This window comes from Dryobates pubescens, chromosome Z, assembly GCF_014839835.1.
Source record: "Dryobates pubescens isolate bDryPub1 chromosome Z, bDryPub1.pri, whole genome shotgun sequence".
NCBI classification, from domain to species: domain Eukaryota; kingdom Metazoa; phylum Chordata; class Aves; order Piciformes; family Picidae; genus Dryobates; species Dryobates pubescens.
This window is the reverse complement of record NC_071657.1, coordinates 35,871,061-35,887,971: the sequence shown is the minus strand read 5'-3', so window position 1 is coordinate 35,887,971 and position 16,911 is coordinate 35,871,061. Positions and strand designations below refer to the sequence as shown.

Sequence of the window (16,911 nt, the reverse complement as noted above, 5' to 3'; positions counted from 1 at the left end):
GGTTATTTCACACTGACATTTACAACAAACTTTGATTGTAAAACTAACTTAAATGTAAGTGTAGGAGGGATGGCTTAATGCATGTGTCATTAGTTTTACTCATGTCCTGCCTTTATTGTCAGCCACAAATATGCTTCAGGAAATTCTTTCATTCATTACATAACTGCAGCAGCTACTCCAATCTCATCTTATGTACCTGAAATTGATTATCTTTTTAGGGAAGGCATGCCTTGAACTGACCAGTGAAATCTGATGTAGCATAGAAATTTTGTTAACTGTTTGAGAGGCTATCCCTGATACGAGGGAAATGGCTAAATTTTATTCATTATTTAGCCCAAGGAATATAACTAAAACTTCATGAGTAATCTGTATTCTGGTTTTAAGAGGGAACTGGATACTTTCGCATAATCTTTCTTGCCTTTCTTCAGTCACTTTCCTGATCTCTGGATGAGATTGCTGGAAGGAAAGAGGCAAATAATCGGTGCAAATGATGCAGAACCTCATTCTGACACACTGTGCTTGAAAGCCACCATACTGGGTTTGGTCCATTGACTAAAAACAATCACTTGACCTTTCTGAGACTGTTACTCAGCAGTAGCATAGTCAAAATATTATTTTAACAAATTGTAAGGGGTTTTTCGTCCGTGACTTATTTTTAATTATCTTAGGAGCAAATTGATACTTTGGCTGTTGATTGTTTTGTCATCCTGCCTAGGAATTACATTGTTGGATTACATATTCTGTGTGAAAAGCCACCTTCTTTTGTTGTGAAACTGGGCTCTGTCTATATCCCTTGGCTTGTCCATAGCTGAGTGTATGCTTTTAAGTGGAAGGAACACAATGTTTTTTCTCATTTGTATAGCATTCATTTGTACAGTATACTTTTTCCCACTCTTTATAAAAAACAAATTGTTTTTGGTTTCAGGTGATGAGCATGGTATCAGGATTTGCACCACTGATTTCTGCAGGTATTTTTTCAGCCACTCTGTCCTCTGCATTAGCATCTCTTGTGAGTGCGCCTAAAATCTTTCAGGTAAGTGTGGAATCAAAACTGTAATCATTGAAAGAAGAATTTAACTTCTGAATCTAAATTTTTGGAAGGGAACTCTAAGGTACTGGCATCATGATTCATAGCAGCTGATTTCTCTAGTAGATAGATCCAGTGTTTACCTGTCACTTACGATGGGAAAGCAGTGTGTTGCTGTTTTGACTAAAGACAGACAATAAATGGTTCCAGTTCTCATGTATTTCAAGTTAGTTGTGGTGTAAATAACAATATAGGAATCTACAAACTCCTTTAGTTATGTGGTTGTTTTTTTAAGTAACAATGGAGCATGTACAAAGTGAAGAAATGAGTTCACTTGTCAATCACAGAGTAGATTCAAGATGTGGAATCTTGGTCCTCATTATTAAAATAATTGTGTACCAGTTCTCACATGAATAATTAACATTTATTTTGTTCATGTTCCTGAATGTATTTTGCTTATCTTCTTTTGAAGCATTTAATCTCCTTTGTCTTACAAGTCCTTTTTAATTAGGCAAAACTTCAGTGTCCTTTAATGACCTTCTTCCCAAAAGTTCAGTAACATGGTCAAACATGGAAGAGGATAGAAGCACAAGTATTGATGTATAGAACTAAAACTAATACTAGTTGCAATGTAGGCCTGCAACTGAATGAGTTGTGTGCCTTGATGACGGAGGACACACAAGGTGGAGTTACTAAATGCCTTGATCTCTGTCTGTACTGCTGGAGACTGTCCTCAGGAGCCCCAGACTCCTGAGGTGCCAGAGGAAGGCATGACAAAGGAAGAGTTTTCATAGGTTGATAAGGACTGGATTAAGCAACAGTTAAGTAATCTGGACATCCACAAATCCATGGGTCCTGATCTCATGCACCTGTGGGTGCTGAGGAAGCTGCCGGAGGTCATTATCAGACCACTCTCCACTGTGTTTGGTAAGTCATGGTGGAGAGGAGAGGTGCCTGGGGGAAAAAATAATATATATATAATCTCAATAACAGGGAGTGTTTAGAAAGGTGAGGGATAGAGATAAATAGGAAAATATACAAAACCAAGCCTGGATAGCCTTCTACTTCCTGGATGCAAGTCTATTCAGTTCTTTAGAAAACATGGATGCAGCTTGGAAATTAGGCCCCCACCATGTGGTCAGTGCAGGAAAGCAGCAGCAGCAGCAGATGATCTCTCTTACATACATAGAATATACATACATAAAATAAACCAGGTTGGAAGAGACCTTTCAAGATCATAGTGTCCAACCCATCAACCAATCCAACCCACCTAAACAATTAACCCATGACCTGCTCTTGAGCAGGTGAAGCCAAGAAACAGAAGTAAAAAGATGTCTGCCCTTTTTATAGGCTTGCTGCACAGGAAGTGGGTATGGAACAGACCACCTTTGACTCCTCCTGGGAGGGGAAAAAACAAATATTTCTGCCCACGTGGATCAACTTTTGTTCATCAGGGGGCTGGGTTCTTTTTTCAGCCCACATCGAGGATGGGTGTAACCCAGCACACAAGGACAAGAGGGTGATTAGGAGCAGTCAGTGTGGTTTTATCAAGGGGAAGTCATGTTTTACAAATCTGATAGCCGTTTATCAGCACATAACCAGGTGGGTAGATGATGGTAGAGCAGTGGCTGTAGTTTATCTTGACTTCAGTAAGGCATTTGGCACTGTCTCCCACAACATCCTTGCAGCTAAAATGAGGCAGTGTGGTCTGTATGATTTGGAGAGTGAAGAGGATTGTGAACTGGTTGCAGGAAAGAAGTCAAGACAGCTGTGGTCAGTGGGACAAAGTCCAGTTGGAGGCCTGTATCTACTGGAGTCTTCCGGGGTCAGTACTAGGACCAGTGTTATTCAATTTATTCATCAATGGCCTGGATGAGAGAACGGAGTGCACTGTCAGCAAGTTTGCTGATGACACAAAACTGGGTGGAGTGGCTGACACACCTGAAGGCTGTGCTGCCATTCTGGGAGGTTTGGACAGGCTAGAGAGTTGGGCAGGGAGAAATTTAATGAAGTTCAACAAGGGCAAGAGTAAAATCTTGCACCTGGGAAAGAAACAACCCCATGTACCAGTATAGGCTGGGGACTGACCTGCTGGAGAACAGTGAAGTGGCAAAGGACCTGGGGGTCCTGGTGGGTGGGAGGTTGACCATGAGCCAGCGGTGTACTCTTGTGGCCAAGAAAGGCCAATGCTGTTCTGGAGTGTATTAGCAGGGATGTGGTCAGTAGGTGGAGAGATGTTCTCCTCCCCTTTCACTCTGTCCTGCTAGGGCTGCATCTAGAATGTTGTGTCCAGTTCCTGGCCCCTCAGTTTGAGAAGGATGAGTCCAGCACAGAGCCACAAAAATGATTAGGGGAGTGGAACATCTCCTTTGTGAGGAGCAACTTCAGGGAGCTGGGTCTCTTAGCTTGGAGACCAAGGGGCAACCTCAGTCATGTTTACAAAGATGTCAAGGGTGAGTGCCAAGGGGATGGAGCCAGGCTCTTCCTGGTGATGCCCAATGACAGGACAAGGGGCAATGGGTGGAAGTTGAGGTATAGGAAGTTCTGTGGAAACATGAGGAAGAATTTTTTTCAGTGAGGGTGATGGAACTCTGGAACAGGCTGCCCAGGGCAGGTTGTGGAGTCTCTCTCTCTGGAGATACTCAAGACCTGCCTGGATGCATTCCTGTGTGATCTGGTGCAGGTGATCCTGCTCATACAGGGGTGTTGGACTGGATGATCTTGTGAGGTTTTTTCTGGCCCCTAACATTCTGTAATTTGGTGAACTCGTGTATACATTGGGCAAAGTTTCTGCTTTCTGAGGAAAACACTGTCTCTAAAGAGACTTTAAGATTGTTAGATGCCAGAAAAGTCAAATAGTCAATTACTTTCAGAAGCAGCTTGTTCTTACAGACTAAAAGTACTGAAGGATAAAATACTGGAAGTGAAAAATGCCACAATGCAAAAAATAGGTGTAAGTGAATTTAGTGGCTATTAACCTGTTTTTCTTGGAGCAAAATAATCAGTGGAAGACGGCTTAAGTTTGGATACATTTTTGCTAAATTCCACTCTGAGTCTTTTTTTTTTCTTTTTAGGCTTTATGCAAGGATAATATATATCCAGGCTTTCAGATGTTTGCCAAAGGTTATGGGAAGAACAACGAGCCACTGAGAGGATACCTGCTAACATTTTTAATTGCTCTTGGATTCATACTGATTGGTTAGTTTGAGATTATAATATGTTTCAAAATCCTGTTGTCTTTTACCAAAGCATTCTAGTCCATAACATGACTTGCTGACAGTGTCCTAGAGATCTAATGCACAGCTTAATTCAAAATCACTCTTCTGAATCTGAGGATTACTTTCTCTTGTCTTCTCTGTAGAACTCTGCATAGGACTGCAATAATTTTGAATTGAACTTTACCAGTACTGTATTTTTCTTAATAACCTCAGGTATCTGTCCCTAGTTCCTATCAAGGTGTAAAATGTATGTAAAAGATGTAAAATTACATCTTTTGTTTCAGGTAGAGAAATGTTATATCATGTAAATAAAACTTTTTCAGACTTCTAATAATTATAAAAAGCTTCAATAAATGCAAGCTTCCCGAAACAACCCTTTTAAAAGAACTTTTCTACAAAGTTACAAACAGTAGAGATGAGCTCTGCTCCTAAAGGTAAAGATAGACTGAGTAGAATTATTTGTGTTCTATTTAGATGCAAACTAAATGTGCAGTACCTGTACTGGTGCTATTAAACTTCTTTCCAAAGTTTGCTCTTTCATACCTCCCCCAAGTCTACTTACGGCCCAGGTATACTCACAATATCCCTACTGCAGCATGCTGACTGTAGCTTGATTATAAGTATTGCAGACTAACGTGGTACATTCTGCATTTTGGGCCACATTTATTGTTTTGATGGTGAAAGTACACAGGTTTTGTACAATGCTGTCTCACAGAAAGGAGTGCAGCAGGTTTTCCATCTCTTGCATTAAAAAGCACGCTTATTGTTGTGATGCTTAATAGTGCACTATTCTAGTACCTAACTTTGTCTGCTGTTGCCGTTCACCATAGTTGATTGTCTCTTCAGCTTATTAATGTCTTGTTCTTTGATGTTTGAAGATTGAAGTAAAGAGATGTAGAGGTCTACTAATGCTTTCATTCTTCAGAACCAATTATATGGTGCACTGTTTCATCAAGCCATGGTGTGAAAGAAATAAATCTTAATTAATTGCTTTGAGGAAGTACATAGTGCTTCCTAACCATCAATCCTGGAGGACATGATAACATGGAAAAATGTTTTATAGAAACCTGAAAGCTACACTTCCTGACTATCGGAAGATAACCCAGTAAATGGGTGACCATTAACAAAATAGCTCTATCTGAACAGAACAAACTGCTTCTTTGTGGAATACATTAGAAAATAAAAGTGTTTTTTAGCAGTTTTTTTCCTTTGTAGTCTGCAAAGCCATTGGGTAATGTCTGTCATAACAGTCTGCTTTTTTTTGGTTTTACAGCTGAACTGAACGTCATTGCTCCAATTATTTCTAACTTCTTCTTGGCCTCCTATGCCTTGATTAATTTCTCTGTATTCCATGCTTCTCTTGCAAAGTCTCCAGGTAGGAATTGTGTTTTGAGGATGAGAGTTTAGCTTGCAATTTCTCTGTGTATAAATAAATAGAATTTTAAAGGTATTCCTACAAATATACTTGGGTCTTCTGAAATTTTGAGGACTGAATGATCCAGTAGAGCTGGGGAGCTAGTAATTTTGTCATCTTTGAGTTAAATCAGTGTTTTTTCAGAAACTCATGAAGAAAGGTTTTTTGCTGATTCAGTATCTGGTGTTTAAGAACCACTGCTTGAATTGCAGGTGGCATTGCCACATTTTTATAGCCTTTTATGCAGAAGCCTATTCATCTAACTATTACTGGAATAAGTTAAAACCCAGTGCTTGCATAACAGATGTATATCATACAGTCCACTATGTATTTGTACTGAAATGATACCCTTAAAAGCTTCTCAAGCTGCTGAAATGGTGGATGTCCTTTTACCAGAGCATGTGCATAACTCATTTACGCAACCATTTTATGTCCAATACGCTTGTTAATCTTGGGTGTGTTTGTGGATGTCTGTATGTACGTTTACCTGATCTTGGATAAGCATCAGAAATTAAGGACACAAAATAGTGACAGTGCAGTAGCTTGACACAGTTGAGTTCTACTAGATTATATCTGTGCTTTTCCTTTTCACATGCTGAAAATTTCTGACCATGTGAGAACATTACAAATACACCACTAGGATGGTACGTGAGACAGTGAGCCACCTTTTGAAAGCAAAAAGTCAATTGTCAGTGAACTTGCCAAAGGTTTCTGTAGCCTGGTTAAATAGAGATACAGACATAGCCATCTGCAAACTTCCCTTTTGAGATACTCTTTCAGAGGACAAGACAAACACATGTTCATTTGAAAGGTGCTCACAAATTGGGAGCATAAACGTGCCAGTGTCTTTATTTTACACATTTTACTGAAACTAACATGAAGTGTGATGCAGAACACTACTAGGGAAGGAAAAGAAGAATTGTACCTTTGCTCTCTTAGAGCAGTGATTAAATTTCTCCCCTCTTATCTCTTCTGTCCTCCAAATTACGTTTTTGGCTAGGTTGGCGTCCTGCTTTCAAATACTACAATATGTGGATTTCTCTTGTTGGAGCTATTCTCTGCTGCATTGTAATGTTTGTTATTAATTGGTGGGCAGCACTTCTAACGTATGTCATAGTTCTTGGACTCTACATTTATGTCACTTACAAGAAACCAGGTATGTACAGAGGCTTCTTTTGGTTGTGGAAGTGGGGAAAGAGGGACACATAAGAAGGGAAGAAGTGATGGTTTTTAAGAAAAAAATCAACTACTTATTTCTGTTTGGCTAGTTCAAACATCTGTTTCAGGCCTTTTAGTGGTAATGGAGTATAATTATGTTGTATAGTCATTGCTGTTACCCCTCCCAAATAATGAAGATGCATGCCTTGAAGTTAGGTGTAAAAAATTGAATGAAAACTTGTGGCAAAGGCAATGAAAAGAGCTTGCATTGCAGTATCAAATGCACTTGGAAAACACACTGTGTTTTGATAGGAGGTAAAAGAGGACCCTCCCTTTTCTGAATGGGAAAGATTTAAGTGGTCATTGTTTTTTCAGTAAGCCATTCCTGCGGATATGAGTAACAACTTTGATAATTTTTTTCCCTCCTTCTGAGAGTGCTCTATGTTCACATGCAAAATGAAGCGGAAATGGTCTGAAAGGTGTTCCTGAAGTTGAAGATAAGGAACACCCTGTGTTCTGCATTCTGAAGGTTATGAAGTCCTTGGATGATAAATCTATTGTAACAATTGAAAGATGTATGTAGAAACAAGTAAAGAGGACATTGGGATCTTTTTATTTCCTTACAAAAATAACCATCTAAAAAGGATCCACTTAATCTATCAGTTCTTCATTGAAATTAGTTGAGTTTGTTTAGGCACTGTTTTGAGATTTTTTTCCTTTGTGATATAAAGTACAGAATTTTTTTCTTGAAGCATTTTTTTTTTTTTTAAAGTTAGAAGTTGCCACAATCCTTGGCCTTTTGGGTAAAACACCTCAGGTTTTTCTTCTTGTAATTGTGAAATAGTGAACTGGTGCCATAAAACTTCTGCAGGAATGCTATCTTTAGAATTGCCTATTTAGCAATCAACTGGTATTGTGTAGAATGGACCAGGAGGTAGCTCAAATCTTACATGTTTTCAGTTGTCATTCAACGTTGATTTTGTGATAGTGTAGCTTTACAATGAACAGCTTTAGCTCAAATGCTGGAACTTTTTTATTCTTCAAACAGATGTGAACTGGGGATCCTCAACGCAAGCTTTGACTTATTTGAATGCACTGCAGCATTCTATTCGTCTCTCAGGAGTGGAAGATCATGTGAAAAACTTCAGGTAACATAAGGCATAAGAAATTACCCCAATGTATTCAGTAGGGTGTAGTCACAATGCTTGCTGCCATCATTTCCATTAAAGGCCTGTTTCATCTCCTGGGGCCATAAAAACTTGGGCTTTCACCACTATGGATGTCCTCTGGACATACTTACATTAGCATCTTATTTCTGATTAAGAATTCACTTTAGAAGCAAGTGTATGGATGTTTCCTGCTTATTGTTAGATGGTTTGCATCATGAACTGTGAATTGCATTCCTCTTGGAAGATGAATTGGAGGATATGCCTCAAACTGCTAGTGAGTATCCATGTGCTTGGGATAGAACTGATATAACCTAAAATCCCTGAGATATGTGTGCTGTGGATGTTGTCCTCAACACCAGGTATTTCACATTACTGAAGTGCAGTGACAGAGTATGTCTAATGGCAAACAGGCTATGCAAGTGTTTTTCATACAACTGAAGAGGAGAACTGATTGTTGTCTGCTAGCATGACTGCTTAGGAAGGTCCTACTCAAGGAGGTTTTCTGTTCTATATTAGTGGCCCTTTTCTGGACAAAGCTAGTGTAGGGGAAAAAAAAAGCTTATAAAAATTAACAGAAAGTGTTGACTTAAACTAAAGCCTCCGAAAATTAGAATCGGAGATTAGAATCATGACTTTATCATGTGGTTTTGTCCAGTCCCAGACTGAACTGACTCACCACAGAAGCAGCTGCAGAGCTGGATCCAACATCAGACTTCTTGGGGACATATCCAGTCAAGTTTTGAGTATTTTTCATGAAGGGCAGTTTTGTTGACCTGCATTTTAAAATAGACCAGTCATTTCCTACATGCTGCCTGTGTTCGGTGCAGGATTTATAGTGCTGACACTTAGTCTAGCACATCTCTTATCCTTTGCAGCTAAAACTGTAACAAGTGTATTATTCTGTTATGCTCGGTGCATTAAAAAGAGAACCTAGCTACTAAAATTTTGGTGTATACAGAGGGAGATTTTGCATACTTTGAGCAGAATTTAATAAGGATCCAGTTCAGGGAGAGATTCTTGACAGAGGTGCCATTTGTGGGGTTTGAGTCCAGAATGTGGAACCTGGCAACAACGCAGTTTTTCAAAGATGAGATCTATGGTATTTCCTATCAGTTGGGAAAATACTCTAAACCTCTCTTGAAAGCAACTAAATTTTATTGAAGTATGGGATAGGTACTTGAAATACCTGTGATGCCTACATACAGCTGGTTGAAGGTAGATATGTGTCATGGTAGGTACCAGCACAACCTCAAAAGATAAACTAAATTGCAAATATATTGATACAAGTATTAATGGGCTTTCCACTTCTAAACTTTGAGTTGGCTGTTACAGGTAGATCACAAAATCTGAGGTTCAGTTATGAAATAGCTTTTCCATCTGAATGTGACATTAAAATCCCTCATTTATGTACAAATGTTGTATTACCTATTGCATCAAACTGCACTGTTCACAGGAAAAAAGTCTACATTCAGAAGCTTGTTTGTTGCTTACATTTCAAGGGCAGCAATTTTCAGACTTTTCCTAATGCAAGACCAAAGTCTGTCATAATATAATTTGGAATGTCTAACTGTGATGAGCGTTGCAGCCTCACTTCTGCTGTGAGTCCATTTTGAGTTGCAAGCTTCAAGGTAGAGAGAAGCTTTATGGGGAAATTCTTACCAAGTGTAGCTCTCTATGTATGCTGGTACAGGAGACGAAGGCTGTGCTGATAAATGTGTACGCAGCTGAAGTACTTCCAGTACAATCTTATTTAGTTGGGGAAGCTAGTGTAGTAGCTTTCTGAGCTTTAATCTTCTTTAATTGTTATCCTAAGCAGACAAAAACCTTGATGTAAGTCAGTTTTAAGCACAGTGGCTTTGAGAGAGTTATTTTTCAGACAGTTACTGGTTCCTAACCTGTGCAAAAAAAAAAAAAATGCTTTGAGTTCTATAGATAGATTCTAAATGAGAGCAGTTCAGTAGTTATTTAATAATATAGGTTTATAGATAACTGAGCTGGGCAGAAATGTTGATCTGCTTGAGGTTATGAAGGACCTACAGAGCGATATGGACAGGCTGGGTCAATGGTCCAAGGAAAATTGTAGGTAGTTAAACAACACCAAGTGCTGGGTCCTGCACTTGGGTCACAACAACCCTGTGCAACACTACAGGCTTGGGTCAGAGAGGCTGGAAACTTCCTGGCAGAAAACGTAGGAGGGCTAGTTAGCAGTCAGCTGAACATGAGACACCAGTGTGCTCAGGTGGCCAAAAAGGTCAACAGCATCCTAGCCTGTATCAGGATTAGGGTGGCCAGCAGGACTAGGATGGTAGTTGTCTGCCTGTACTCAGCACTGATGAGGTTGTATTTTGGGCCCCTCACTACATGAAAAACATTGAGATCTTGAAGTGCATCCAGAGAAGGGCAGCAAAGCCGGTGAAGTGTCTGGAGAACAGGTCTTAAGAGGAGCAGCTGAGAGAACTGGGGCTGTTTGTTCTGGAGAAAAGGAAGCTGAGGGGTGACCTGACTGCTCTCTACAGTTGTCTGAAAAGAAGTTGTAGCAGGGCAAGCATCAGGCTCTCTTCCCAGGTTAAAAAGTGATAGAACAAAAGGAAATAGCCTACAGTTGTGACAGTAGAGGTTTAAATTAGATATTAGGAGCATTTTCTTCACCAAAAGGGTGGTCTGGAATAGGCTCCTCTGGGAGGTGGTTGAATCATCTTCCCTGAAAGTAATTAAAGATGTGTAGCTGTGGCACTGAGGGACATGATTTAGTGATGGACTTGACAGTGCTAGGTTAACAGTTGGACTCAATTATCTGAAAAGTCATTTTTAACCTAAATGATTCTGTGATTCTGTTTATATGATTCTATTATGGAAAATTAACTGAAGCTGCTATAAAGATTGAAACAGATGACCTTAGGTGATTCTTTGATAGTGAAAATTATCTCTTGGAATGAATTCTGAAGTCTAGACACTTAGTCTTAAAACTGAGTGGAAAGTTGTCTAGCATAACTTGCTTGCAGTTGTTTGGTTTCATCTTCTGAATGATAGTAATATTTTAAAAAATAAATCTATGGCAGAAAATGCAAAGGGAAAATCTCGCTTACAAATGGGGGAAAGGTCATCCCTCTGACCTCAGATTTCTAAAAATCCAGAAACAGATTTTTAGGCAATGTCTGCATTTTCAGATTTGGGGGAATTACTGAGCTTGGAATCAATCACATGTCTTGTCTTTAGTGGAAAAAAAAAAGTGCTTTATTTATTTAATGTAGTCTCGTAAAAGTAGATGAGCTTATTATTTTACCAGTGGCAATTATGTTCTTAGCACACATATTTCAAAGAAACATGCTTCTGTTAATTGAAAACTCCAGAACTCCTGATCAAGCAAGTTCAACCCTTTTTTCTCTCCTCATCTATCCACAATTCTAGACCGCAGTGCTTAATTATGACAGGCCCTCCAAATGCACGTCCTGCTTTACTTCACCTTGTCCACGCTTTCACCAAGAATGTGGGCTTGATGATCTGTGGCCATGTACATATGGTAAGTGTGTTCTAGTCTTACTTGAAAGCAAAACCTAAAACCCATGGTAACTTTATTTTAGCCTATTTGTTTTTTATTTCTGGTTCTTATTTGTGTGGTTTGTTTTTTTTCAGTTGGTTATGTTGTGTTTTTTTAAGTGAAAGCATCATTAGGCATTGGAAAGTGCAAAAAGTCTTACAGGTTATAGTCATCACTGTTCTGGTTAGGCATACTACAGAGGAAATGGCAAACTTCACATATTTAGTGTTTGAGGAAGGTTTGCAGGAGTAAAATGAACACTGAATTACAGCCTGGATCTCTTTCTTTCCTTGTATCTTGCACACTCTTTCATTTGTACTCTTCTGTGGTTTGGGCACAGCAGTTGAAGTGATGTAGAGTGCATATCCAGATCTCCTTTTAGTTTTGCTGTTTCAGGGAGATTGATTCCTGTGCAGTTTTCTTCCAAAGCCTGGGCTAAAATCTGCTTGAGTTGTAAATTCAGTATCAGTTTAGCCAATAATTAAAAATTGCTCTTAACCTTTCAAGTAGTTTTTTGTTTCTTCAGTTACTAGATGCATTTCATGGACAGGTAAAACAGTAGTGTGAAGAGGTATTTCTGTTCCTTTTCTGCTGAGCCCCTAGTAGGTCACTAATTTTGTCTTTTGTCAGGATACAAAGAGTGGGGGGATTTCTGGGTGTGTGAGGACTGTTTTGTAAGGATGCAATTTCAGTTCCTGGAAGGAACAGAGGGCCCAATATGGAGGGTTGACCCTCACCACAGGGAAGTCTTTAGTCTTCCTGGAGCCTGAATCAGGGATGTCACCAGAGAACTCACCAACATTGTGCAGTCATCAGACTATTACCCATTACTGAACGTCCAGACAGGTGGGGAGGAAGCTGCATCCCGTAGTCTGATTGGGGAGTGAGGAGGATTGTGAACTGGTTGCAGGAAAGAAGTCAAGCCAGTTGTGGTCAGTGGAACAGAGTCTAGGTGGAGGCTTGTACCTTCTAGAGTCTTCTGGGGTCAGTACTAGGACCAGTGTTATTCAATATATTCATCAATGACCTGGTTGAGAGCACAGAGTGCACTGTCAGCAAGTTTGCTGATGACACAAAACTGGGTGGAGTAGCTGAAACACCTGAGGGTTTGCTCCCTTTCTGGGAGGTTTGGACAGGGAGAAATTTAATGAAGTTCAACAAGGGCAAGGGTAGAATCTTGCACCTGGGAAAGAACAACCCCATGTACCAGTATAGGCTGGGGACTGACCTGCTGGAGAGCAGTGAAGTGGCAAAGGACCTGGGGGTCCTGGTGGGTGGGAGGTTGACCATGAGCCAGCTATGTGCTCTTGTGGCCAAGAAGGCCAATGCTGTTCTGGAGTGTATTAGCAGGGGTGTGGTCAGTAGGTGGAGAGTTCTCCTCCCCCTTCACTCTGTCCTGGTAGGGCTGCATCTAGAATATTGTGTCCAGTTCCTGACCCCTCAGTTTGAGAAGGATGGGGAACTGCTTGAAAGAGTCCAGCACAGAGCCACAAAAATGGGGGAGTGGAACGTCTCCCTTGTGAGGAGCAACTTGAGGGAGCTGGGTCTCTTTGGCTTGGAGAACAGGAGACCAAGGGGTGACCTCAGTCATGTTTGTAAAGATGTCAAGGGTGAGTGCCAAGGGGATGGAGCCAGGCTCTTCCTGGTGATGCCCAATGACAGGACAAGGGGCAATGGGTGGAAGTTGAGGTATAGGAAGTTCCGTGGAAACATGAGGAAGAATTTTTTCACAGTGAGGGTGATGGAACTCTGGAACAGGCTGCCCAGGGCAGGTTGTGGAGTCTCTCTCTCTGGAGATACTCAAGACCTGCCTGGATGCATTCCTGTGTGAAGTACTTTGTTAAAGCAGAAAAACAGACCTGTAGAAGCTTTTGGTCAGGTAGGGGTGTGAGGCGTTTGTGGTGAAAGGAATCAAATTGCAAGTAACTGTTCTTCAAAATCATTCTTCTTGTGAGTAAATTAACTGTGATAGAAGCTGGCTGTCATACTATGATACGTACCAAAACTTCACTTCGCTATAGAGGGACTGTTGCATCTGCAGAACATTGATAAATACATTTTGGCATATTGTGATTGTGTGGTTCAGCTTCTTGTTTTTCTGTCACATCTCTGAGAATGCTTGAATGCTTGTAACTTCAAATATTGATTGCTCTTAATTCTGTTCAAATTTACCACTGATTCAGTATGACTTGCTTAGATGATGAGTTGGACCTGATGATCTCGAAGGTCTTTTCCAACCTGGTTAATTCTGTTCTATTCTAATGAATGCATAAGAAAAATCAATTTAATGCAATCCACAGAACATACATTTTTGTAACCAAATATTGACTGGTTTTGTCTTCAGAAATTTGAACTTTAATTCCTCTCTATGTGCAAACTTAAAATTTCAGTTGAGTGCAAAGGACATAAACTGAGTAATGCAAGAGAGGTAAGATATCACAGAGGGAATTACAATCTTTCAAAGGTAGGGCTGTACTGAGTAGTAGGGCAGCGTCACCCTTTCTGTCGGGAAGCAGTTCTCATGAGAAGTATTCTGGGAGCTTGTCCTATCTCTACAAGAGGATGACACTGCCTTATTACTTAACTAACTCTGATCATTTGATCAGAATATGTATTCTTTTGAAAACTGTAGCCTTTTCAAAACCAGGCAGTTGAGGTTTTTTGATTATACTTTGTCCTGTACTGCATTTTGAGGTCTAGGATGAACAGGGTTTCATCCTAATGGAAGTAACTGAAAGTATTTCTGGAGATGGCTTTGCAACATAGAACTGCAGTAGTGATGGTATTGTGACAAAGGCTGGTTAGGATTAAATACACACAGAGAGGCAAGCTTGTACAGCTTGAAACAAATACTCCAATGATGCCATATGTTAAATTATCCTATACCCTGTACATTTTATTACACAAACCCACAGTATGCTTTGGAGGACATGATTGTGCCACCTGCTGGGGAAATGGGTTTTGCTCTGGGGGAACAACATTGCAAAGGCTTGAGCAGCCTATTCCAGAAAATGAGAATCTGTTCTACTCTGCAACTGCTGCCTGATACTTTGATGTTTTGGTGTTGGTTTGTTGGGTTTTTGTTTGTTTTTTTTTTTATATAGTGTGGAAGCATGGTTTGAGGTTCTTCACGTTTTAGTTGAATTCTAGCAGTGAAATTTTAAAAAAAGAAACAAAACAAAACCTTGTGGCAGCGGGAGGGGGAGGGGGCAGGAATACCAGACGAGGAGCTGCTTTATTCTTGTACTCTCTTCACTTTTTATTTCTGTACTTTGAAAGGGTCCTCGGAGGCAAGCTATGAAGGAGCTGTCAACCGATTTAGCTAAATACCAGCGATGGCTAATTAAAAACAAGATGAAGGCTTTTTATGCACCAGTGCATGCAGAGGACTTGAGGGATGGGGGACAATACTTAATGCAGGTACACCCACCTCTCTCAGCTTTGCTTTTTTTAAAGGAAAGTGGCGAAGATGAACATCAAAATTGGAAGCGATTTTATGCATTGAAGTATTTTCATTTTGCAAAGTTACCTTAAAACTGATGTAAAATACTTTGTTTTCTGCTTAAGTAATATAACCTTCAGTTGTTTCAGTAACAACTTCTTTAAAAGCAATTTTTGTTCTTCTTAGGCTGCTGGTCTGGGTAGAATGAGACCTAACACCCTTGTTGTTGGATTTAAAAAAAATTGGAGACAAACTGAAATGAGAGATGTTGAAACTTATATCAATTTATTCCAGTAAGTAGAAAATGCAGAGGTGGAGCTATTATGCTCCATTTCAGTATGTTTGCTAGTAAGTGAAGATTTTAGCTACATGAAATCTCTTTCGGGTAGACTTAGCTTTTCCATATTGCTGATTCAGCAGTCTTCAAATTCCTTTTAGTCCCCTTGTGATGTGGAAATTAATAAGCAACTTTTAATAGTTGAAATAGATCTCCCCAGAATACCTTTGTCCCTAGAAAGATGTGTGGCAGTATATCTGAGGTTTAAAAGTTACTGTCTTTAGAGATGGAACTAGTGTCTAGTGTGCTAGTCTGCAAAATTCTTTAAAGCATAGTTTCTAGTGAAAGCAGGGGGGGTTTGCACCCTTCTGTGGTAAAGATTTACTAGAAAATTTATCAACTCTTATGCTGAAGTTCTGTCTTCATTGAATCTTGCTCTCATATACGAGAAACAGTTTACTTAGAAGATAAACAGCACTGGCACTTAATTTGTGCTCTAATATTCTAGTTTGCTGTACATTTAAAAAAAAAAGAGAATGGGGAGATTATAGGCAGAGATTTGAAAAGAGAAGAAATCCTACTTGACAGCTCATTAAGACAAAAGCAGGAGTACTGAATGCAGTGAGAAATAAGGAAACGTTGGTTAGATCTTGTTTTTTCTCTTTTGTCCGTTTTGGAATGGCTTATGCTGGAAGATCTGTCAAGGACAGCAAGTCATATGGTTCCCCACATCCCCCCCCCCCAAAAAGTGTCAGGAGGTAATAACTAGGTCAAGCACATTTTCAGTTTCCCAGAAAGTTTCTGAAGCACATTAGAGAAATACATCAAATCTGTACAGATTTAACAAATGAAAGAATGAATTTTAAATGTTCACTAATGGGCAAAATATCTCCTTAAATCAGCCTCATGTTTTCTCAGATTTATCATAGAATATGTTGATACTTTTAGTATATAATCAATCCTTACTACTTCTAAAGGGAAGTGTTTAGTGAGTGAAATAATTGATAACTTCCTCCCATGTAATTCCCACAGGCAGAAATTTACCTGATTAGTGATTGTAGTGCAGTATTTATGTTTAAAGGTCTGATCATTATCAGCTAATGCAAACTGTATGATATGAGTAAGTCTGGGGGGTTTCAGAGCAGTTTTCATCTGTTACTGTACTTTTCCCCAGACATGCATTTAGGCTTTTTTGCTTGATTCTACAATGAAGAAAATTTCCCTCTTTATTTTTCAAAGGAGCAAGTTTCCTTCCTAACTTACAGCTAATTTGATTCAAAACTACAACTTCATAGGTGTTCTTAAAACACAAATTTTATGGAAAAAAGTCAGAGATACGTAGTTCTCAGATCAAGGAGACCTACTCAAAAGTAATCCCTTTATTGGTGGGGCTAGATAAAAATTTAGATTTCTCAGTGTATTTTACAATGTGTGCAGAACCTGAATGACCTGTTCATTTTGCTTTTATTTAATCACTGTTTACACAGGGGAGGGATGAAAGAGGGGGAAGCAATTCTATGTGTTGCTTTTCAGGATATGATGTTCAGTTCACTGATGCAGTTGTTAGGTAGGAATTGAAACTACAATTGTAACTCAGATTTAGGATTTGGGAGTTTAAATAGCAATCTTGAATCGTGGGGATTTGTTGAAAGAGGGTGGTTAAAGTAG

The 16,911-nt window shown here is 39.6% G+C and overlaps 1 protein-coding gene across 1 annotated transcript in view; it reads left to right on the top strand.

Annotated features, from left to right (window-relative positions):
- The window catches only part of SLC12A2 (solute carrier family 12 member 2), a 58,347-nt gene that overhangs the window by 32,208 nt on the left and 9,228 nt on the right, over positions 1 to 16,911 (top strand). The window contains exons 11-18 of the mRNA XM_054178025.1: positions 926 to 1,033; positions 4,102 to 4,225; positions 5,519 to 5,620; positions 6,660 to 6,815; positions 7,866 to 7,965; positions 11,395 to 11,506; positions 14,804 to 14,944; positions 15,153 to 15,259. Of these exons, the coding sequence (XP_054034000.1) occupies positions 926 to 1,033; positions 4,102 to 4,225; positions 5,519 to 5,620; positions 6,660 to 6,815; positions 7,866 to 7,965; positions 11,395 to 11,506; positions 14,804 to 14,944; positions 15,153 to 15,259 (950 nt within the window). The remainder of the gene's footprint in view (positions 1 to 925; positions 1,034 to 4,101; positions 4,226 to 5,518; positions 5,621 to 6,659; positions 6,816 to 7,865; positions 7,966 to 11,394; positions 11,507 to 14,803; positions 14,945 to 15,152; positions 15,260 to 16,911) is intronic.